At 50.0% G+C, this 24,927-nt stretch overlaps 1 protein-coding gene across 3 annotated transcripts in view; it reads left to right on the top strand.

Annotated features, from left to right (window-relative positions):
* The window catches only part of SH3PXD2A (SH3 and PX domains 2A), a 249,549-nt gene that overhangs the window by 93,184 nt on the left and 131,438 nt on the right, over positions 1 to 24,927 (top strand). For 2 of the 3 annotated variants that reach the window (XM_055424729.2, XM_055424727.2), the window contains exons 1-2: positions 2,535 to 2,714; positions 3,258 to 3,333. In XM_055424729.2, the coding sequence (XP_055280704.2) occupies positions 2,559 to 2,714; positions 3,258 to 3,333 (232 nt within the window). In that variant the 5' untranslated portion in view covers positions 2,535 to 2,558. Of the gene's footprint in view, positions 1 to 2,534; positions 2,715 to 3,257; positions 3,334 to 24,927 lie in introns of those variants that run through there. The other variant, XM_055424728.2, reaches the window with a different exon arrangement.

The raw sequence follows: 24,927 nt of genomic DNA, 5'->3' as shown, positions 1-24,927 counted from the left end.
TGAGCTCCTTGGTGTAAAGACTGTGATGTAACTCATTTCTGGCACCTCACAGAGGGCTGGCATCTAGAAGGCACACGGCAAACGTTTTGAGAGGAAAGGAAGGACCGAGTGAATCTTCCCCTGCCCACTTCTCTTGGCACCGCCTTCCCTGTGCATTGTTGGTGAGAATCTCAGAATCCTAGGTCTGAAAAAGAATTTAGCAGTCAGCGAACAAATGTAGATCAGAGCAGATAAGCAACTTAAAGTTTCTGTAGCCTAACTCCTGCAAGCCCCAAAGAGACAGGGCAATTTGGGCAAGTCTCTTAGCTTGCCAGGCACAACAAGCCTGCCTCTTTCAGGAGAAAAGTGATCTGATGAGGGCAAAGTACTCTACACCGGGCCCTGAGCTGGGCCTGCCTTTCTCCCCATCCTCTCTGTGCCGTTTCTCAGAAATCCAATGAAGCTGCGGCTCAGAGGCCCCAGGCCTGGCCTATAGCATGTTAGTTATATCCATCTATTTATCCTCAGTCTTCTTCCAGAAGAGATTTAAGGCACCTATAGATTTGCATAGATGTCAGTGAGATGAAACAAAGGATAGAAAAAGTATTAAAGTGTACATAGGTACATGGAAAGGGTGTTCACTCTGGTGTTACATGTAAGTAGTGAATATCCAACAGTAGTTGCTGTTGTTCGATCACTCAGTCGTGTCCGACTCTTTGCAACCCCATGGTCTACAGCACACCAGGCTTCCCTGTCATCCACTATCTCCTGAAATTTTCTCAAGTTCATACCCATTGAGTCAGTGATGCCATCTAACCATCTCATCCAACAGTAGATGAGGTAAATCAACCACGGCCCATTCAAACATCGAAATTCTATGTCACAATTAAGAATGCTAGTATGGAAATAATCACTGACATGAGACAATGCCATTACATAGTGTAATGCATTGATGAGCTTATTTTATCTACATGCACATCTGGAAAGGATATATATCCCAAATATTAATGTTGCTTTTTCAGGGGGAAGGATAGTGAGTGACTCTTGCTCTCTTTTTTTATCTACTGCTTCTGTCAGTTCAGTTCAGTTCAGTTAAGTCTCTCAGTCATGTCTGACTCTTTGTGATCCCATGGACTGCAGCATGCCCGGCTTCCTATCCATCACCAACTCCTGGAGCTTGCTCAAACTCATGTCCATTGAGTTGGTGATGCCATCCAACCATCTCATCCTCCGTCGTCCCTTCTCCTCCTGCCTTCAATCTTTCCCAGCATCAGGGTCTTTTCCAGTGAGTCAGTTCAATTACTGCTTCTGTAATTTCTAGTTTTTCCCCTCAATGAATATGAATTACTTGTGTAATACAGAAAAAAAATTACAAAATAGAATATGGCTGAGGGAATGGGGAGAGAAAAAAATAAGAGTTCTACTCCATGTAGAATTTATTTGAAAATCTATTAACTTAAAAAATCCTAAGTACAAGTATATAGTATTAGGGTCTATGGTCTGTATTTGCACGTAGTAGGCAATTATTAAATGTTAGAGAGATGGACTTACAACATTGGGGTTTGAAAATCCATGAGCCAGCTTTTGTTAAATTTTAGTCTGTGTTCAGGGAAGTGAAAGTTAATAACGGTGCAGTAGTTGTGTTGTTTTGAATGGAATCCAACAACGACCCACCCTTCACATGTGGGCTCTAAATAGGCTGTGTATGTTGGTTTATGGCTGTGCAAGAGAGGATCCTAAAATCATGCATTAGAACTGGGCAGGCAGGTGGGTAGATGGGAATATGCACACACGGGCATGTGTGCACACACATACATGCATGTACACATACCACGCACACGTCAAATCGAGCGCAGGACCACATTTCACCACCTCCAAGGCAGCAGTTTGGTCCACGTTGACTCCTAAGTGATCTCCTGTTTCCGCAGTGTGGCCCCTCACTTCCCTGTAGCTCCAGCCATCCTCTGCATGATCCGCCTCTGCCTGGACCCCATTACCTCTACCTCCAGCCCTGCGCACTCCTCTCCAGCCTCCACTCCACTGGCTCTGCCCCTGCCTGGACCATTCTGTCCCTCCACTGTGCCTCGCTTCCTCACCTCCATCAGGTCTCTGCCAAATTGCCATCTGATTTGTGAGGCTTCGCTCACCACTCTATATAAAAGCACTGTTTCTTCCTGTTCTGCCCCACCACCTTATCCTACTTCCTTTTTCTTTATAGCACATATCCCCACAACATAGCACATATTTGGTTACTGTGTGTTCTCACCAACTAGAATATAAACTCCCTGAGGGCAGGAACTTCATCTCTTTTCTTTACTGCCGATTTTCTAAGTGCCCAGTGCTCTCAGGAGACGCTCAATAAATATTAATTAATATTAGAAAGAAGGGATGAATTTTCAGTCATCATGTGAGGGATCTTCCTCATTTTACCGATGAGGCAAAAGCTTGCAGCCTGGCCCGGGGTCACGCAGCTGGGACAGAGGGTTGGGTCCAGCTCTCCACTCTGCTCCACCTCCTGCCCTCCCTCGCCTTGGAAGGGAGGATAACCACACACACACACGCGCACACACACAGGGGCCATGGCTTCTTCCATCCCGTCTCCTGTGTGTTTTTCCAGTTTATACAGAATTTCAGCCCAGAATAGCGAAAGAAAAAACAGCTGTTCTTCCAGAACCCTGGAAGCTCTTCCAATGGGTCTGTCCCTGGAAAAACAGCAGCAACCTCAGGTTGGGAAGGTAGGAGACGGAGGAGGGGGCAAGGGGCTAGACTTGGTTTTGCAATTAAAATAACATCTGGGTCTGTTTCTGCAGAGTGGTTCTGGAAGGTGGGTGGTCTGTCTGATGTATCAGGTGGGGCCTTCCGCATCCTGGCCCAGGGTGGGGAGAGGGGGATGGGTTGGATGATGTGTTACTAAAGAGCTCATCCAGCATATGACATGTGAAAAAAACTGGGTCCACAGAAGCCTCTGGAAATCCCACCTGCAGCCTGGCCTGAAATCTTGCTGGCCCCTACCCTGGCCTCGCTCCGGGGGGTCTCCGGACACCTCCCCCTGCACCCTCAGGCCTCCTTGAGATGGTTCAGGCACCCCCTTTGATGCACAGAGAGCTCTGCCTGCGCGCACTCACGCCCCATGTAGTTTGTTAATCGTCTGTGAAATGAGGGATTTGAGGTGTTGCTCATCCGTGTGAGAGTGGTGGGGCCCGGGAGCAGTGGAGCAGAGTTGGGGAAGCGGAGTAGTTCCAGTCTTCTGAATCCTATCCCTCTGTCTGGCTTCTCAGATGCAGCTTTTGGATAAGTTTCCCATCGAAGGTGGCCAGAAGGACCCCAAGCAGAGAATCATCCCCTTCCTCCCAGGTAAGCTTGGGATGGTCCCTGCTGATGGGATGAGGGTACCCTGGAGAGGGGCATTCTCTAGGCCAAGAGAAGGTTGGCAATTCCACCAGAATTCTGGCTTGGGGTGGGCCTAGCAACCTGCATGTTAACAACCCCCAGGGGATCAGAAGTCCCTGATTTTGAAGGCCATTGTCTTCACAGGGGCCTCTCCTACCCCTGCTGGCCCCGGACTGTGTAACCTATGAGTTTCTCAGCTCTGGGACTTTGGTGTCCTTTTTACAGAAAGCATAGAGAGCTCAAGTTCTCCCATGAAAGGATGAAAAACTGCAGACTGAACTCTCCACTGACTCCCACTGTAATCACAGATAACCTTAAATTGAGCACACTTTCCCTCCCACCCTGCTCGAGTCCTCATGGCACAGTTATCCAGAGAGGCCCTGCCAGCTTACATAACTCAGCCTGTGAGCTGACAGAGAGAGGATTTGAACCGAGGTTTGTCTGGTCATAAAGGCCGTTAACCATCACACCGTTTTGGAGCATGTTCAAGGCAATTGATTATGTTAGGTAATCGAGAAGGACTCTTCTCAGGTGTGTCAAAACCTGCTATTACTGTGATGTCTTCAATTGGTATAGGAATATATAGCTTACAAAGTGCTTTTAAATTTGTGATCATATACAAATCTCCAAACTGAGGCATGCATTATAATTTCTGCTTGAGGGATGAAGATGCTGGGGTTCAGAGATGTTAAGTAACTGACCATAAAAGTGGCAGAGCTGAGGTGTGAATTTGGTCTTCTGCCCCAAATTGGGCTCTTTGCCCTGAACTGCGTGGGTGGTACTGCCTGCTGGCTCTCCGATGCCCTGTCTTTCCCCAGGCTGGTGGGCTGGGCTGGTTCCTAGGGAGCTGCCCTCCAGTGGTCTTCACCCTCCGTGCCCTCCCTGGGCCAGCCTCCAGGAGGACAGGGATCAGGGGGGCCATTGCAAGTAGCAGGTCTGTGTCTCATTAATCCCTGGCACATGGCCCGCCTGTGGTTAGTACCTGCTTGTTGACTTGAAAACCTCCTGAGGGGCAGCTCCCCCAGAGAGTGGTTCTTCTCTAAAGTGTACCCCGATCCTCAAAATCAGTGAAGGACAAAAGCAGGCATTGCTGTCTGCCCTCCCTGTCTAATGCTAAAGCTGTGGAGAATTGATATACCTACAAAAAAAGAACTTCTAAATCCTACAGAACAGACAAGATGAGAACCAGTCAGTGAGGGTGTCAGGAATCTCAGCCCTGGGCCCCTTCCATGGAGGCAGAGGACTGCCTCCATTCCCCAGCCCAGGGACTGCCTCCATTCCCCCCCAAACGTGGGAGACTTTTGCACCCTGCCTGGCTTTCCGCTGAGCCTAGAGGGAATTGGAACATCCAAAACCCAGGTTTGTAGTGACCTTAGATGTTGCTCCAGTACAGTCAGATTTTCCACCCACCAAGGACCTGGGAGCCCATCTAGGATGCTGTGGACGCAAGTGTCTGAGAGCCTAGGAAGCCAGTGCCGGGCCCTGTTGCTGAGTGGACCCGGCTTCAGGGTATGAAGGCTACCCGTTTATCAAGAAGAACCAGTTTCTCCCCCACTTGTGGCCAGCAATCCAGAGAGAAAGCGCTTCACTATTATCCACTCACTGGGTGTTTATAAGCGGCTCAGCCTGTGCGGGGCCCAGGAATAAGTAAGTGCTCAAGGCCAGGGACTTGGGTGGCTAGGTGAATCCAGGGTGATCTGGATTTGTTTCCTTCATCTAAAGGAACCCTCAAGCTAAGAGAGAGGGAAGGTCTACTCCTTAATCATAGACGCACTTAAGATAGAATGTGACCCTTGCTCTATCCCTGTGAAATTCCATTTTTTTTTTTTGGCCATGCAACTCGTCTTGTGGGATCTTAGTTCCCTGACCAGGGATCAGACCCAGGCCCTGGCAGTGAAAGTGCCAAGTCCTAACCACTGGACTGCCAAGGAATTCCCTGAAATTACAATTTTAATGGAGAAGGAGCTCATTGTGAGCCCCAGGCATCAAAAGCCTCGTGCTGCAGGATAGAGACCTCTCTGAACTTCAGGTTCCTCTTCTAAGATTGGGGTGAAGATTGAAAGAATTCATGTGAAATACGTTGCACGGTGCCTGTCCCATAGTAAATGCTCAATAAATGGCAGCTATTAATTTAAAAGACTGCCCCTCCCTCCTACTCCCACCCCCACCCAAAATATCGAGCTCTTGGGAGAAGGCACTGAACTCGGCCAGCCCCCAGGAGAGGATATTGTGCATCATGTGTGTTATTGTCTAGAGGAATGAGACTGACTGGCCCCTCATGGCTACCCCCATCCCTCCATCCTGAAGGAAGTTTCCTTTTCCTGTGTGTTTCTGCATTTCTCCCCTTCCTTCAGCGAAGCTCTCTCTCCAGCTCTTCCCTTTTGCTCACTTGCTCTCCAGAACTTCAGAATGGACATTTGGAATCCCACCGTCAGATCCTCAGGCCCTGTTACTGGCTTTTCCCTCACTCACTAGGAACTACCTTAACCCTCTCATACTTTACTCAGTTCTTAGCTTGAAGAGGAAGGAAAAAGATTGAAGGAAAAAAAAAACAGAAGCAGAACCAAGCGAGTAAGGGTTGGAGTGGCCTGAGGGCCCCCAAGCCACCCTACAACCCTGAATCGAAGGGGCTTCCCTAGGAAATGAGGGTTTCAGAGAAGGGCAGTGATTAATGTTGCCTGCCTTAGGTCAGGTTCTGGAAAGCAGAGCCTGAGATGAGGGTTCTCAGGCAAGATGACTTCAGAGGACTGCTCTCAGGTAAACATCCCGCGTCAGTGAGGGGAGCAGTCAGGATAGGGGGAGACAAGGGGCCGAGGTACGGGGTCAGCTGAGTCTGGCCTCAGCCTGATCCCGTGAGGAGCTCTGGAGGGTGGACAGCACCACAGAGTTGTCCCATCTTAGGGGCAATGCTTATACTCCCCATAATAGTATATCAGTGACGATGATCATGAGCTGCCCCCCTCCCAGCAGTGTGAAATGTGTGCAGGTGCTCTTGAGGGCTGAGGCCATGTCTCTACAGAAGGGGAGCTGTGAGCCCTTAGCAGCCAACACCCACAGAGCACAGGGTGGGAGCATCAGCAGGTAAGGGGCCCCAGACAGGATGCCTACAGGTAGACTGTATTACCTGACACCAGCTGGAGACTCTGTTCTCACCTCCCTGCCTCTGGAGAGGGCGTCTGCAGTCACCTGCTGATTCCCCAGGGTTGAGCCCTGGCGGCGGTGACTCAGCAGAACCTCGGTGCTCAAAGACGCTGAGGTAATCCAGCAGCCGGTGCTCCGGCAGGCAGCTGGGGAAGGCAGCAGCCAGGTTCAGGAGCAGCTCCGCCAGCACTTTGCCTTGCCTGGAATTTCAGAACAAGGGGAATCCAAGGGCAGGAAGCAGGGCGCCCCTGTGGTCTCCAGAGGCGCCTTGATTTTAGCTTTAGAGGTGACTGGGACGTGATGTGCGTCTCTGCTGCCCAGGCAGGGGTTCTGGGGGTGTCTTTGGAGCATTTGGACAGCTGCTGTGCTCTGGTTGCAGGCCCCTGTCCGAAGGCTCATAGACCTTTGGTGGTATAGTCACTAAGTCGTGTCTGACTCTTGTGACCCCATGGATCATAGCCTGCCAGGCTCCTCTGTCCATGGGATTCTCCAGACAAGAATACTGGAGTGGGTTGCCATGCCCTCCTCCAGGGGATCTTTCCAACGCAGGGACTGAACCCACGTCTCTTACGTCTCCTGCTTTGGCAGGTGGGTTCTTTACCACTATCACCACCTGGGAAGCCCTGTAAAACTCCTAGGCACTCTAAATTCCTCCCCTCCAATTCCACGACCAAACTACAGGATAGGTGGCATTAGTCCCAATTTAAGGGCAGGTCACATCACTTTCCGTCATCACATAGCCACTGAGCTGTGTACCCACTGCCCAGCTTCCCCAGTAGTAATATCTTATGTAACAACAGTACGTTATCAAACCCAGGAAATTGATGACTCAGTTATCTACAATTACAGACTCCAGAAATTGACTTTTAGTATAATGAGGTAGAGAGGGCTAGTAAGCAAGCAAGCATGCCAGCTGATCCTTAGGAAGGAGACAGCGGTTTGACAATTGTCCCTGAGAAGTTCCACTCCCAATCCTGACCTATTGGCATTCGCACCTCTAACAGAAAAGTAGGAGTGAACCTTGTTTTATCTGAAGGCTTATTCCTAAAAACTTCCGTGTAAATTTTTCTCTTGGGGACAAATCACATCATCTTTTAGGTATCCTAAATGCTATTTTTGTAAAAGAGACACATAATAAACCCTTTTGCAAAGTAGAGCGTACTTTTTATTAAAGTAATTCTTTACTTGGTTTATGTATATTTTTATAATTTGGGACTTCTTCTGAGTTTGCTGGAAGCAGGAAACAGACCCGAGTTTCAGGAAACAGACCTGAAACTCAGAGATTGGTCGACAGTGTTGACCTCAGTATGAGCAGCATTAGTCCACCAGATTTGAGATTTTAGAGTAAGATCTGGGATTTTACCGTATTTTCAAGCCAATTACATTAGCTTACTCCAGACTCCTGGATGCCAGCAGAAAACATGAGACTCCTGGGTCAGAGACAAAAGGCTTCATGATGGCATTGCAAGCAGCATGAGCGTCAGCACATTGGCATCAGCTCCCGTTGCCTCCAAGTCCCATAGGGCATGGCCCCATGGGCCCAGAACAATGCCTGCACGTGCAATGCATTACGCTATAGGAGAGGAACCAGATCTTAAGGAGCCCACATCTTTTATAACGGGCAGTAAGCAAACCTACTCCTTTGGCTCTGGAGAGAGACTGTCCCAATCTCCCAAGGCTCTATGCAAACCTGCTGATTGCTCCAGATCGTGACACTGCCTCTGTCTTTTAAAACTGTTTGCTCTACAAGCACCTTTGAAAAGATAATCCAGAACAAAAGGCGGTCAGTGCTTTGTTGACAAGACACAGAGATGCAAGAGAACAAAAGAGAATTGTCTCACAAGTGCACCTCTCTGAGGTCTCCTGCTTTGGGGAGGGGTGGACAGAGGTGAAGTTCTTTAGGACACTGGGCCAAGCACGATGGGGTCAGCAGCCTCTGAGGGCAGCTTACTGTTTACATGGAACTCTCTGCCTTGTTTTAAAAGACTATTGTGGAAAATCCATCTCCTGTTGCCCTTTCTGGGATTGGAATAGATTTCCTGTATATTTTGAGTTTGCCAGCCCAAGGAGGCTCTCGGGGAGGAAATGGTCATTACAGAGTGAAATAGAATGTGTAGCTGCTGATGTAAAAAGCAAACCACTGCAACCAGGGACCAAGGGGCTTCAGAAGCCAGGCAGCAGAGCAGAAAGAGGTCAACTCGCTTGGCAAAGGCTGTGCGAGGTCTCCCCACTTGCAAGCCATCTGTGTCTCTGTACGGCTGGTGCTGGCCTCTGAACTTCCAGAAAGCCCCTTCACCCTCATATCAGAATCAGTCCCACCCACCAGTATACATACTCCCAGGTTGGCGAGGCGTGGAGAAGCTAGATAGCTAAGGAAGAAAAGTGAGCCTATCACCTTAATCAGAGAGGTGCTGCCAGGCTGCTGGCGGCCTCATGACCTCACCAGCTTAGAGGGGTGTATTTTTAGAAAGCAAGCATGCTTCGTCCTTCAGTATCCGATCACCAGTTTACATGTCGGCCCCTTAGTGAAGAGGCAGTCTGGGGCCCCAATGCAGGGTAGGTGCTGGATGAATTGCAAGCTGGGGCTCTGAGTCCTTCCTCTCCCTGCCCCTCTGAGAGCCCTGTGCAGGAGATCCGGTGTTTGTTCCAGCTCACAAGGAAGCAAGGGGGAGGGATGTGTTTAGCTAGAGCTGGTCCATGGCGTGGGGAAGGGTCAGCTCTCTCCCTGGGCTGTCGGTGGTTCTGCTGGTCTCCAGCAGGCCTGAGAAAACCCTCCCCAAAGGGCCTGGAGGGCTGTGAGGGAATCAGTGGCTCAGAGATGCTAGCAGGTGCTGCAGCCCCCAGGGGAGATCGCCTGAGAGGTTTCTGACCCCCACCAATGACCTGGGATGGCAGGGAAAGGCAAACATTCTATGTGATCCAGAAGGGAAAATAGGGTCTGCTGATAATGCCAGGGTTTCCAAAAGATCAACAAGATTATAGGCCTAAACAGCACCATGTGCTGTTTTAAAAGCAAGTTTCCTCTGCTTCCTCTGGAAGTGCTGGGTCTTTTCTTGCTGTAATTACTGCCCCCAACCCTCAAAATCATCCTGTCACTCTGTAATCTGGGGCGGGTGGTTCCCAGGCCTGTTCTTGGTGTCTGGTTCTGAACGCTACGTGGAAGGGTGTTCCGTGTTTGTTTCTGCCGCAGGATTAGTTGAGCACCTGCTACGTGACAGGCCCAGATGTAGCCGAGAGCAAGGTAGACTGGGCCGCTGTTCTCAGGAAGTTCACCTTCCAGAGGGGGAGTCTGGAAGCAAACCAAGGAGCAGTTTCCAGTAATGATAAGAGCCAGAAAGAAGAGCAGCCAGGTCATGCCACTGGGGCTCCGTGTGTGTATGCATGCTCGGTCGCTTTAGTCACGTCCTACTCTTTGTGACTCTATAAACTCGAGGCTCCTCTGACAATGGGATTCTCCAGGCAAGAATACTGAAATGGGTTGCCATGCTCTCCTCCAGGGGATCTTCCCGACCCAGGGATCAAACCCTTGCCTCCTGTGTCTCCTGCATTGCAGGGATTCTCTACCACTGAGCCACAGGGGAAGCCCCGCACCTGAGCTTCTGTGATCCCAAAAGGCCGCTTTACAGAGGTGACACCTGAACTGAGCCAGACGTGGGCGGATCAGGGCCCTGGGTGCCAGGCTGAGGGGCCAGCAGGCTAGGTGTGACTGAGTGTGGATGTTTAAGAACAGCAGGAAGTGTGCAAAGCAGGTGGAAGGTGTGGGGGTGGAGTGGCCACAGTGAACCAGGCAGACAGGAGTTGTGGAACCAAGGATTCCGCAGTGTGTCTCCTGTGGCAGAGCTGCCCAGGAATGAGAGGGCTCCACATGCGTGTGTAAGCATGTAAGGTCTGCCATGCGGCCCAGTCACAGGCCTCCCAGATCGGTTTCCTCATCTGTCAAATGGGTTAATCACGGTTTGGGACAGCGATACAAGCATGCAGTGCCTAGAACTCACAGTGTGAACTGCCGAGGGAGAGGCTCCAGGGCTCCCAGCCTGCCTCTCCTTCGGGCAGCTTGGCTGCAGGACACGTGGATTTCCTGTGTGCCACCCTCTGCCCACCCGCCCTCTCTGTGCTGAGTCAGCGCCACAGAGCAGCCCCAGCTGCGCTTCCTGCTGCTCCTGCCCTCCCTGCGGTCACTTGCGAAGCTGCAGAGAGCTCCTTTCTGAAGAGCTGATGATCCAGACTGTTGATCTGGGCAGAAAGGTGGGAGGAGACTGAGCACCTCTGGACCTGACGCCGTGATAACAGAGCAGGGTCGCAAGCTTTGCGGCAGCCAGGTCTCCCTGGAGGTAATGAGCTTTGGGGAAGGCAGTCACTCAACGGCCCCTTTACTTTTAAATGTCAGTGTGGATCAGGCCCCCTAGTCCTTCCCCCATGCCATTCCCTCATTTCCAGACCAAGGCAAGAGTCAGGTCACTTTGTTCAGTTCAGTTCAGTTCAGTCGCTCAGTCGTGTCCGACTCTCCGCGACCCCATGAATCACAGCACGCCAGGCCTCCCTGTCCATCACCAACTCCCGGAGTTCACTCAAACTCATGTCCACAGAGTCGGTGATGCCATCCAGCCATCTCATTCTCCGTCGTCCCCTTCTCCTCCCGCCCCCAACCTTTCCCAGCATCAGAGTCTTTTCCAGTGAGTCACTTTGTTACCATGTGCCAATTATCTTCTTGTCCAGAGATAATTCTAGAAGAGAATCAATCTCTTGAACGTCCACCCCAAACCCTTAGCCCCCAGTGGAGTGTATCCTGGGGTATCTTCCACAAGAAGCCTCTGATCTCAGCCAAAATGCATCCTTTACATGGTCTAGTCAGCTTGCCTAATACAATGTGCAGGAAAACGTACCCTGGGCAGGGAGCCAGAGTCCTGGATTCTAGTGTGACTCTTGCTCACCACTGTGGCACACTGCACACAGAAAACCAGAAGTTTGGTAGAGCAACCGGGGTCATCTTGCATGTTGGCAAAGTCACCAGAGGCCAGTGACTTCCAGTCTCTGTGACATTCCTGATCTCCCCACCTCCTCCCCTCTAGAAATAAATGGTTTGCTTACCCCATGCCCAGGCATCCTTTTTCAAGGGTCACATCCTTTCACTCCTGCTTAGAGGGCACCCAGATGTGCCCTGGGAGTGGCACTATCAGTAAATGTCGGGTCAGTTACCTGAGCTCAGATGTGATACAGGTGAGACAGCAAGAGGGACGCTGAGGCTGGAGAAGAAAGCAGGTGCTGGGCCCCTTGGTGAGGCGGGGTGCACCGTGAGAAGCCTGGTCAGTGAGCTTTCAGCATGGCTGCCACACCCAGCCAGGCTGTGCCATGGTCCTGGGCCAGACTGAGGGGTGAGGATTTGTCCTCAGTGTGGTGAGAGGTCTCTGAAGTTTTTAGGCTGAGGACCCATGATCTGATTTGTGTTTTGAAAGGATTCTCAGCTGAGCACCTGGGATAGACTGGAAGGGAAAGGGAGCGAGCGTGGGGTGGGGAGACCCATGGAGGCTGGGTGGGGCCAGCAAGAGAGGAGGCTGGCTTGGCCCAGGCTGGGCAATGTCGTGGAGGGAAGTAGGCCTGAGATGTATTTCAGAGGAATAGCCAGGAGGTCTTGCAGATGGACTAGAGCTGGGGGTGAGGGAGGGATCGAGAATGACTGATGACACGCAGGTTGTATTGGAGGCAGCCCAGCTGGATTGCAGACCCAGTTTTCCCAGGACCTTTCCCCCAACACGGGCCTTGGACTTCACCCTGGGGTGAAAGGAAACTTCCCCCACTCTCTGAGCTAGCTGAAGCCTCTGGCACATATGAAAGATGCTTTGTGGTGGGGAGTCCCACCAGCAGCCTCCCTCCCCAGGAGCCTCCGGGCACTAGGCGCTCTGGCTTCTGGGTCCAGGGGTTAGGAGGGGTGGCAGGGTAGTGGTGGTGCAGGAAGAACACTGAGGTCCATTGAGAGGGAGCTCAGGGCCCCCCTTCTTAGGAGGTAAGGCGTGCTGGTGTTAGATCTCCATGGTATCCCTGGGCTGACCCCTCCACTGCTTGCTCAAGGTCACCCCAACTGGACCCAGCCCAAGGACAGAGCCCTGAGCCAGAGCGCTTCCCTGGCAGAACTGAGCTAGCTCTTGGAGACACCCCAGGCCCATAGGAACTGATGTCCCATTCATCCAGGGGCCGCCTGGCTCTGAGCTGTGGGCCCTGAGAGCACCCCTCCCCCTTCACCTCCATGGCTGCAAGGACTGGTGTCCACCGTGGAGGCCCCAGGATGCTGGGCAGCCCAGCCTCCAGACCACAGTGGGCCTGAGGGACTGGCATGGCCTGAAGGTGAAGTCTGTTCACTTGAATCCACCTTCAGAAAGCTGAGGAGGAAGCGAGGGCACTGCAAGGGGTGGGCATGGGGCTGGCAGCACTAGCCTGTCTCTACCCTTTAGGGGAAGGGAGGGAGGGAGAAGGGCCATGCTTCTATTTCTCCCCAGACTGGAGCCCATGGGCTGGATTTCCCCTTAATGAGGACGATCGGGGCAGATCTCAGGGAGAATTTCCAAAGCTGCGTTGCTGAAGGATATACCGTGTGACTCCTCAGCTTTGCCAGCCCCAGAGCATGGTGGTTCCAAACACCAGCTTTGGGCTCAAACACCTCTGGGTTCACACCTGGGTGCTTGTTGTCCAAAACTGTGCTTTTTCCATGGTGGAGGCTGGAACGTGTTGCATGTCAGCCAGCACTGGTGACCTCACTTCAACCTCTCCACAGCCTAGCCTGTGACCCAGGGCTAGCCTTACTCTGCATCTCTGCACCTCCCTGGTGACCTTCATCTGTTAAATTCCCCCAGGGCTGTTGAGAGTATCAGATGGAATGTTATCCATGAAGCACACAGCCAGCACTCAATACTTGATGATGACTTGGTGAGTCCTAGTTGGGGGCTTGACACAAAAGGCTGAGCTGTCTCTCTCAGCTCCTTTCCAAGAGTGAGGTCTTGCAGGCAGTCTTGTGCATTTCAAGGTTTGCTGTTCAAAATGTAGCTGGCAGATCAGCAGCGAAGCTTCATCGAAGAGCTCGTTAGATATGCAGAGTCTTGGCCCCATGCCAGACCCACTGAGTTACAGGCTGCATTCTAATGAGATGCACAGGGTATGTGTATGTGTAGGAAAGCTGGAGAAGCACTGTTTCAAGGTCCAGGGGAGCCCTTCGGTAGACTGGCTGATCGTCTTCAGCACTTCCTGGGTGTTTGGTTACATTCAGGCCGTTCACATAATATAAACCACTGGCCCTGTGTTGGTAAGTCAGTTTCTGACCTAAAGTAGAGGTGCATGGGAGATGAGGCATCATACCTGTGAGGGCTGGTTCATCGATCTCGCATCCCTACACATACCTGAATTGCCTGCCTGTTTCCGGGTCCCTGTGGGATGGGGGTATATGTCACAGCAGAGCCCTCTTCCCCCCCATCACCAGCCTAACCAGAAGGGTGCTCAAGCCCCTGCCACACTTCGTCGTCAGTAAGTCAGAACACTCTCCCCTCCCTTCCAAGATGGGGTGAAGTTTGGGGCCAAGGTGATTGCTAAGGTTCTTGTTTCAAAAGTCTCTCTGGAGATGGGAGATGGGAGAGACTAGCCTAGGAACCGTTAACTGGTGGTTTTGATGATAACATGGTATCTAAAGTCTACATGTACAGTCATGTTAGGAGGGGAAAAGTCTTGGGTCTCTTTTAAGGAGTCTCCAGCAAAAAGGTAAAGACAAAAAAAAATAATAAAATACAATAAACTGAGATTCTAAAGGAGTATCTTTTGCTCTTCTTTATAAAACAGTTATTGCAGACCCCTAAATATCAAAACAAGCCAGAAGAGGAGAGTTGAAACAAGGAGTGACTGGTAATTTGGTGCCTTTTCTGATTGGCAGGTTTTTTACTCTCAGCTTCTTATTTCTGATCTGAAAGATGAATTTACAACTTTAATAGTTGATAATTGATGAAGACGGCTTAAGTAAGATCTCTGTAGTTGGCAGAGCTCTTCTCTTTAAATAGTAAGGCTTGTTGCAGAAGGAGTTCACAGGTGAGCCCAGTAGCCCAGGGATACTTTTTTGTTGAATTGGCTACAGGAAAAAAGTTGCAAACAGCTTTCTGAGGAACTATATGTAGGCTTAGAACTTTTAACAAAATTAGCAGTTGTAACTGAGAGATTTCTATTTAAGGATTATAGCTACTCTTTATTAAGTACATATTTTTGTCAGACTTTGTGCAAAGGGTTTCATGTGCTATATTCACCTCTTTCAATGACAGCAACCACACTTTGCAAATGAAGACTCACTGGCTAGAAAGGGTATGCCACCCACACCAGAGTGTTTGCATTTCTTTAGATTTTGTTTTCAGTTTCATATTATAGGTTTTTAAAATTATATCAGTTAGAGGTTGATCAGTGTTGTCCTTTTGATAAAGTGTTCCAACAGTAAAGGTCTTCTCTAGATAACACGTTCTCCCTTTTCACTTAACCTTCAGTTCAATTCAGTTCAGTTCAGTCGCTCAGTCGTGTCCGACTCTTTGCGACCCCATGAATCGCAGCACGCCAGGCCTCCCTGTCCATCACCAACTCCCGGAGATCACTCAAACTCATGTCCATCGAGCTGGTGATGCCATCCAGCCATCTCATTCTCTGTCGTCCCCGTCTCCTCCCACCCCCAATCCCTCCCAGCATCAGAGTCTTTTCCAGTGAGTCAACTCGTCGCATGAGGTGGCCAAAGTATTGGAGTTTCAGTTTTAGCATCAGTCCTTCCAATGAACACCCAGGATTGATCTCCTCTAGAATGGACTGGTTGAATCTCCTTGCAGTCCAAGGGACTCTCAAGAGTCTTCTCCAGAACCACAATTCAAAAGCATCAATTCTTCAGCGATCAGCTTTCTTCACTTAACCTACCCAACTTCAATAAGCCACCTAGTGTTAGATGCTGGAATTGCATGTATAGTACCCAGAAGGAATGACTTCTGCCAGCTGGCTTTGTAAACATAAATTTATAAAGTAACCATGGAGTGACAATCGTCACAGATAACTATTTTCTAAATCATGGTTCAACAGGGGACTAAAAATAAGAAAGAAATCCCACTTTACCTTTATTTTTCTATGTAACCCTGAAACGAGGAAGTTTTCATTTGGAGCACCAAATAGAACCTTAGGAAATGTCACTTCGTTTGACTTGTTCATTCATAAAACTGGGTAAGAGAGAAATCCTGAGCCTGCTTTGCTGTCCACAGTTTCTTTTGCTGTGCCTAATGGCTCTTTCAACATTGAGATGGTTTCCTGTGTATGGTAGTGGATGTCCATTTATTCAGAAAGGAATCAGACCTGGCTTTAGTCCCAGCAGTGTGTGACTTAGGACAAGTCAGAAAATACCTCTGAACTTCAGTTCCGTCTTCCTTGATCATGGGGATTTTGAAAACTGAAGTTTTTGAAGAGCAGAAACCACGTCTTATTCATTCAGATGCCCCCATGAGGACAGGTCGTAGCTCCTCTGTAAGCCCGAGTTTCTCCACCTGTGAAATTACTGGACTTGATACTGTCTAGGTTTTCTCACACACAGTCTCAACATTTTGTCATCTAATAGCCATTAAGACCAAAAGAACAAGTGCCTAATGGTGAAATATCATGCAAAGGGAAAACCTTTTAGAGGAACAGAGGTCTTCTAGGCCCACCTCAAATCCTACTGTGTTGGCAGAATGCGGCTGTCTCTGTATAAGGCCAGCTTTGTGTCCTCCCCCCAACCCCCATTTCCTCTGGAATGTGTAGAAAGCCCCCTTGTCTTGAATGCTTCCCCATGAAGGGCTCCTGCTGAAAGACTGCACACACAGCCAAGGCTTTGACCTTCACCTTTGCCCTGACACAACTGGTAAAAGAGTTCTTATCCTCTCCTTTCTGGGGGTGGGGGAGTGGAATCTAGCTAGGGTGAGCAGAAATTCAGTGAAACTATAAATAGAAACGTGGCCTATAAATAACACTGCCCCCAAATATCTGGAGGCACAAACGCTGCCCAGCAGTAGACAGTCACAAATCACAATGGCCTGGGAAGTGAGCAAGCCCTGTTCGTCTGCTTGATGTCTCTTGGGATACTTCAGACTTGTTGCTGGGGCCTCGTTTCTCTTTCTGGGCTCTAGAAATGCCCTTGTTGTTTGTTGCCCGGGTACCCATCTTCTGCTAAATCTTTTTTGTGACCAGGCGCATTCAGTGAAGCAAAGTAACAGTGCCTGGAGTCAGACCTGGCTTTAGCTCCAGGACTGTGTGACTTGGGGAAAGTTAGAAGATACCTCTGAGCTTCAGTTTCTTCAGGTCTTCCCTGGGTTGGGAAGATCCCCTGGAGAAGGGAACAGCTGCCCACTCCAGTATTCTGGCCTGGAGAACTCCATGGACTGTATAGAATTCTGTATAGAATGTCTGTAGATTGTATAGAGCTGTATAGAATCACAAAGACTCGGACTCCACTGAGTGACTTTCACTTTTGCTTTGTGAGTGTTTTTAACATAAATAAAAGAAAACAAAGCCTACACTTCTTAAAAAAAGCAAAATGGAATGGACAAAGGAGGAAATGAGTAGAAAGAACACCAAACCAGAAATCCAGTGTTAATTCTCGACCCAAGCCTGCCTTAACTTACATATGTGATAAGGATCAAACCACCAGCTCTCTGAGCCTCTTTAGATCTGTAAAGTAAGTTAGATTAGCTGAGTGCTTCTAAGTCTAAAAGGTACATGAGATTCACTTGTGTGTGTGTGTGTCGGGAGGGGGGCTGTTTATTTAAAATGCAGACTTTTACCCTGCTCTCTAATTCAGAGGGTCTGGGTAAACCCAAGGAATCTGCATTTATAGTCAGTACCCCAAATATCTCTGATTCAGGTAATCCAGGGACTCTCATTCTCTCAAGAGTAGCGCCAGGCCCTGTATCAGTGACCTCCTGCTGCGTAACAAATATCACTCCCCCAAATTTAGCAGCATAAAACAATAAACATTTATTATCTCACACAGTTTCTAAGGCCAGGAATTCAGGAGTGGCTTAGGTGCATGGTTTTGACCTGGGCTCTCTCATGACGTTTTCAGTCAAGATGTCATCTGAAGGCTTGACTGGGGCCGGAGGATCCACTGGCAAGATGGCTCACTTCTGTGGCTTGCAGACTGGTGCTGGCTGTTGGCAGGAGGCCTCAGTTCCTTCCTAAGTGTGCCTCTGCTTGAGTCCTTATGACTCAATAGCTGTCGTTTCACAGTGTGAGTGACCCCAGAGCAAGATCCAGAAGGAAGCCACAATGCCTTTTCTAACCTAGTCTTGGAAGTCACACCATCATTTCCAAAGTGTCCTACTTTGGGAGGAGTGTCCTAGGCTGGGAGGAGATGATATAATTCGTGAGGACCAGGAGGCCAGAGTCACCGGGGACCACCTTGAAGGCAGACTACCACCAGCTCCTTTGAGTCCTCAGTTCTGTGAGATGGTGTCAATGGTGGCAGCTCTTGTTGTTGGGTTAGGATTGGGATAAAAATTGGAAGTAAGAAAAACAGCTTATCTGGGGACTCTGGGGAATGTAAATTTTAAGTACAGACGCTGCAAAGTCCACCCTGGAACCAGGCTGCCAGCCCAAGTCCTTCCGAGTCCCAGCCTGGCTGCTAACTCGCTCTGTGAAGTCAAGCAAGATGTGGCCCTCTTTGTGCTCAGCCTAGACCTCAGAAAGTGAGGGAGCTGGACACAGTGACCTCCAGGATCTCCTGGTTTTTCCACCCCAGATCCATTTGGATTGTGGTAGGTACAGATACTGGTGAGAACACAGGTTTGAGCTTGTGCTATGTGTCCCCCTCAGGGTTCAAACTTGAGGAAGAAGGGCTTCGGAAGGGTCTAAGGGGACTGTGTCTTCCCAGGTGTAAACTGTGGTCTGTGGCCATAAGAGTTCAGGAACGTGTGTTTCTGAAATGTATAATGTCAGTGGCTCTCCTCTGCTGTGTGGTCCATGTGATTGAGCCCGTGTTACCATTGCCTGTTCTAGTACCATATCTCATAACCTCCCAACACACTTAGACACAGACACACACACACATACATTCACACATACACTCTTTTTCTCTCTCATTCCGCCAGCCACACTGAACGCACCCTAGCTGGTTTCTTTTATCTCTGGACCTTTGCTCACATTCTTTCTATCCTCCTGGAACATTCTTTTCCCTACCCTTAACCTGGTGCATTTCTATCACCCTTCAGGCCTGTGTCCCTCTTGTATGTCCCCATATAACTGAGTGCACTGCCACACAGTACCCACCCAGACCGCGTTCTCTGTGAGGGCAGGGGCCGTGTGCTGTGCATACTGTTCACCATCACGTCCCAGCCCGCAGTCAGCACACACCCTGGGGAAAGCTGAATGATCAGTGAGTGAGTGAATGATACAGCCTGACCATGTTTATAGGGTGGAGTAGGGTTGGGATGTACCACCTGGGGAAACATGCACAGAAAAGAAGGAACACAGCTAAAGAATTAAGAGGCCAGGAACTTTCAGACTGCCAAAGACAGAGATGTCTGTGATACATCCAGTCCAGCTTACTGGCCGTGTGACCTTGGGCAGGTCACTCAACTTTGTTGACCTTCAGTTTACCTACCTGTAAGATGGGTGTAGAACAGTACCCAGTTACCTAGATCATAGGTTGATGTGAAGATCAAATAAGAGAATAAAGTACCCACACAGTGCTTTGTACACACCAGCTACTCAGTGAATTGATCTATTATTTATATCATCTTCCCTGGTGGCTCAGAGGGTAAAGTGTCCACCTGCAATGCAGGAGACCCGGGTTCGATTCCAGTGTCAGGAAGATCCCCTGGAGAAGGAAATGGGAACCCACTCCAGTACCCTTGTCTGGAAAATCCCACGGACGGAGAAGCCTGGTAGGCTACAGTCCTTGGGGTCACAAAGAGTCGGACACAACTGAGAGACTTCACCTCCATTGCAGGAGGTGATAGAATCAAGGAAGATATTGGTAGGAGGTTGCTGAAGAGAGTTGATTGTCTGGGCTCAGTTCTACCAACAGAGCCAGAGCTCAAGAAAAGCTGGCTTTGGGAACAGTGTCCACCCCAGATTGCCAGGCAAGAACCCCTATGGCTGGCACAGCCAGGCTTGTGGTTATGGGGCGATTATCCAATGGGCCTCCACATCCTGGGGATTTTCCTCTACTTCAGAGCATTGACAGTGAACCAGGCCTTTCAGCATTGCCCGCTGAACCAGGACTGCCCTGGCCTGCCCCACAGCCTCCTTATCTGGCTGGGCCTTTCTGCTCTGTCTCTTCAAGCCCCAGAGGCCCTGGATCCCTGACTGCCTGCTCCCCTCTAAATCCTCCGTCCCTGCTGTGGGCCATGCCACAGGGAGAGCCTGCTGGGAAGCACTGCCCAGCGTCCTACCGTCCCCTTTCCTGAGGGCAGCCTCCCCTGGCAGGGAGGAGCTGAGACTACCAGGGCTGAATAGGGCCCTTTATTCCCAGGCTCCCAGAGGGAGGGTGCTGAGCCACTGCCCACCACACCCGCCACACCCACACCCACACGGAGTGGGGGACCGCCTGGCCCTAATGCTGGGCTCTGAGCTAACCACAGTCCCTGGCCCCACTCTGTCTGGATCCTGGAGGGTGAGTCTGTCCCAGCTGCGGCCTCGGTCTGGTCCAGCAGGCCCCAGTGTGTGTGGGGCAAGCTATGTATACGAGTGTGTGTGTGTGTGTGTGTGTGTGTGTGTGTGTGTGCGTGTTAAGAGACAGTCTGGAGCAAAGGTGTGTCAACACACACACTCATACTTATGCAGCAGCAAATGTCAACCAAGGGCCACTGCCTGCCCATCCTTCCACTGGGCCCTAAGGATACAGTTAGTAAAGGAGACCCCATATAGGATCTCACTGAGAGAGGCAAGTAAAGAGGCAAGATCACTACAAATCTCAGTGAAATCTAGGAGAGAGTCAATCAAGCCCTTGGAGAGGGAGGCAGAGTGGTCTGCCAAGGCCTTGCAATGAGGTGACCCAAAGGATAGTAGGCGTTCGCCATGCAAAGGGCAGCGGGAATTGTCCCAGGAGAGGGAATGGCAGGCATCCGAGGTAAGGAGGCTCTGGATGTGTTTGTGGTGCTAATTAAATCCCTGCATGCCTGGTGCTGGCCTGGGGAGATGAGATGGAGAGAGAGACATTAGTCAGATCCTGCCTGTTGCAGTGAGGAGTTTGGATTTTATTCTCAGTGTGCTGGGAAGTGACATGCGGGATCTTAGTTCCCCGACCAGGGATTGAACTCTCGCTTTTGGCAGTGTAAGTATGGTGTCCTAACCACTGGAGTGCCAGGGAAGTCCCAGGAAAGATTTCATTTAAAAAATATTTGGGCTTCTGGGTGGAAAAAAGGACTAGGAGCGGGGGTGGGATGGGGGTAGAACTGGAAATCGGGCAGCCTTAAGATTAGGGGCAGTTGGCCACGCACCATGACTCAGCCTCATCTTTCTCTGTAACACAGGTGCCTCGGGTCACTCCTCTCCAGTGTGCCCAGCACCGTGCGCTGTGTTTGTCCCAAGTGCTGTTTCTAATCCTTATCCCAGGCCTGTGATCCCACTTGCCAAATGAGAATCCTGATGTTCAGACAGCTTAAGGTGCCCGGGACACAGACATTTTAAAGACATTGGGCCTCACAACTCTACAACCCACACGCTGATCCTGCAGCTGGCGGTTCAACAGTCCTAGATTTTTAGTTTCTCTTAATGTTTCCACTAGACCAAGAATAGAAAAATACAGCCGAAAGGTGAAACCAGACTAGTATGACCATGCGTGGCTGGGAAGGCCAGTGCCCTCGGCCTCTGCCACCTGTCCCACCACTGGAGTAAGTTTTACATGGTTTACCAAGTACCTGCCAGGGTGCATTCAGCCCTGTCCAAGCTCAGCTCTGAATGAGGCCATAGCCTGCGCTCTGAGGAACCTCAGTGGTATGACATTTGTCCTCAGCGTGGCCACTTTAAATGCTATTACATTTAATACAAAACCTCTTCCTTCCCTGAGGCTCAGGACAACCTTGCAGTGTTCTCTCTCCTCCCAGAATCAAGCTGGGGTAGTCCACATTCTATGCCAACCCACAGTGCCATTGGGACAAACATCCTTCTCTGAGCTGGTATCTGTTGGAAATCCTTAGGTGCCGGCTACCTTAGGCAGTTCATAAGACCTGGGCTTCTCTAAACCAAGTTCTTACGGGGACTTCCCTGGTGGTCCAAAACTCCGAGCTCCCAATGCAGGGAGCCTGAACCCGCATGCCACCACCTAAAGATCCCATTTGCCACAATTAAGACCTGGCGCCATCAAATAAATAAAATAAGACCTTATAGCTCATTAAATATCTCCAGCCTGTGTCAGGGCTAAAGATCACCCTGGGCATTCTCCAACTCAAGGAAGAACAAGTCAGCAAATTCAAAGGCTTTGTTTCTATTTCCAGTGTTCTTCCCATAGCTGAGCTTGTAGGTAATTTATTCCTTGTTTAATGCCAATTAACAAATCAAACATGTTCACATTTCACACTTCCCTCATATCAGGGATCTACATTCACTGTGCATTTAAATTTGTTGCAACTTGAATTAAATGATAAAGCATGTATTTTTAAATAAAATTAAATATCACTAAAATCAATAAATAAATCTCTGCAACAGATGTGACCCACCCTGTTAGTCTAGAGGTCTAACATCTACGCCAGCCCCGAAGTAACAGAAAAACCCCACTTAAAATCTGTTCCTGTGCCATGAAGTTCTTCTCCATTTCTTGGCCTAGGTTCTGGTTACACTGGTGGGTTCAGTTTGTGAAATTCATTGAGTTTGATACATGCATATGCACTTTGCTGTATGTATATTATGTGTGCATACTAAGTCGCTTGAGTCGTGTCCAACTTTTTGCAACCCTTACATTTCCCTTCCCAAAAAGCGATTTCTTATAGAAAATAAGAAAGTTTTTCTGGTCCCATAGCTCTATAAAGCCATTCAAAAAACCTTCAATTCCATTTGGTTCAGTAAAGACACGATAAAACCTCTGATACTCCAGGACTTGGTGCTTTCTTTCTGGCAGACACCCACAAACCACCCCCTCCCACCCCATGGCCCCACTGAGGGTGGAGGAGTGAAAGATACTGTTCCCTTCAGCCTGGACCGCACTGGGAGTGGGTGCCTCCTCGCCAGAACCTGGGAGATGGCTGTTCCCTCCTCGGTGCGCCGGGTCTTACTGTAAGCGTGCTGCGGCTGCATGAGGGTTAAGGTTTTTCTCGGTGACAAAACCTCAGTGGAGTTTTGTGACTCTGCTTCCCTGAGTGTGTGGAACCGGGGGCGGAGAGCGCTGAGGGGCAGCCGCACCTGTGTGAGTCATCCCAGAGCGCCGGAGGTGGGCGGAGGGAGCGAGTCATCCTGCCTCCGCTGTCACGTTCCCTGCTCTTGGAACCGGGTGGATGGCGGAAGAGGAGAAACAGGAGCCGTGCGGGAAACATGGTGTGTTTAGGGGGCAGGGCTTGAATCAGGGAAGGTTCTACAGGCTGAAGGGAGTTAGCGTTCGGCCTTGGGTGGGGAAACCAGGCGGAAGAGTGCACGAGGAACACTGCAGTGCTTGGACCCCATGTGCCCAGTGAGGAGGTGGGCCGGGCCAGCTGGTGCCCCCAACCCCGCCCCACCGCACCCCACACCTACTTGACCTGGACTTGTCAGCTCTTAAGAGATCCCATTTGTCCAACATTTCTTATGGGCGGGCTCCACGTTAAATGCTTTAATACACTTGTTCATTGACTCCTCATGATAATCCTTTGAGTTCGACATTACTGTGCCCCTTTTGCAGTTTGAGGAGACTGAGATTCAGTTAGGTTGTGACTTGTCTCATATCACACAACAGTAAATGTTGTGTGAGTTAGATGTATTGAAATGATGTAAAGAACTAGATGTATTGGGTTGGCCAAAAATTCATGTGGGTTTTTTCCTAAGATGTTACAGAAAAACTAACATGAACTTTTTGACCCACCTCAAAAAGGAGCCTCCTGGTGACAAGGACGAGACCCATCTCCATCTGGTTTAAAAAAAAAGTGGAAATTTATTGACTCATCTAACTGAAAACCTCAGGGGTAATGGCCTCAGGCACGGCTGGGTCTCTCTAGCTCTCAGCTTTGCTTTCTTCTCTGGTGACTTCATTCTCAGGCTTTCCCCAGATGGTGATGGGGAAGTGCAAAGATGCTTCCTAGCGATTTGGGACTTAGAGTTGATGAGTTAGCAGCCCCTGGAGAAGGAGCACTTCTCTTTCTGGTGGTTCCACCAAAGTCCCATTCTGATTCTCACTCGACCAACTTGGGTCACATGCCCATGGCTAGACTATACTAATCGGTAACTCCAGGAGTTTAGGGTAGGATGAGCCTTCCTAAAATCACAGACTGAGAATAAAGGAGAAATTATTCCTCCAAAGAAAACTTGGGCATAAATTCTAACAGGCAAAACCCACAAATGCTTACCATGCTAGACTTTAAGCCAAGGTGGGATCTTAGCATGGATTTGAAAGAGAGAGATTTGTGGGAGCCAGAACTCACGGCATGGTCAGGATTCCCTGGACTGTGGACCTTCCCCGGTGGGACCAGGTCCTTGCAGAACTTGTGTGTGCTTACTGATTCCAGCCTCCGCATCTGGGCTTCACCCCAGCCTTCCCCCAGCCCACAGGGCCCTTTGTCTCTACTGGTCTGGGTCAAGAGCAAGCAAGGCCAGGGGGCAAGAAGCAGGGTTAGGGGCAGAGTGCAGGCTGAGCCAGGCAGAAGGCCGCAAAGAGTGGGGCTGTCATCTCAGCCACATTAGAGGCTGAGAGCAGGTGTGAGCCGGTGGCCGGCTGTCCCCAGACAGCAGCAGGTCAGAGGCGGGATACTGGCTTCAGGAGCAGCTCTGGAGAGACAAGCAGGGGCCTGCCCTCCCACTGCAGTCAGCAAATAGCTGAGCATTGTGGGCAGGACCAGCTTGCAGAAACCTGGGGAACCGGCAAAGGCTGACCTTGTTTCTCCATTCTCTTCCCCTCCTATTGTCTAGTGAAAAGCTGATGCCTTTTTGTACTCAGGTCTGAATGATTAAGAAGTCCCAGGCTGATTCTCCCTGGAGCAGTTTGGGTCCCTGCCCCCTGGGGTTACTCCTGCCGTTGGGGGTTAGTAGTATCAGCCCCTCTGAAATTGAAGGCATGAAAATGAAGGAGGGGTGTTTTTTGTTGTTGTTTTCGTGGTAAAGAAAGAGCCCTGAGCAGGTTCAGGCATTAGGGTCTCTCAGTCCTCCTCTGCCCAAGGCTTTTTATTTAAGAACATCTGTCTTCATCAGTCTGTCAGCACCACAGCTGTGCAAGGCACCCAAGCTGGGCAGTCGGACACAGGGTTAGTTTTCTGACCTGACCCACTTCACCCAAGG

The sequence above is a fragment of the Moschus berezovskii genome, chromosome 12 (assembly GCF_049115385.1).
Source record: "Moschus berezovskii isolate FMDL1 chromosome 12, NW_MosBer_1.0, whole genome shotgun sequence".
Taxonomy (NCBI): domain Eukaryota; kingdom Metazoa; phylum Chordata; class Mammalia; order Artiodactyla; family Moschidae; genus Moschus; species Moschus berezovskii.
The sequence above is the reverse complement of the archived record's forward strand: the minus strand, read 5'-3'. Positions and strand labels throughout refer to the sequence as shown.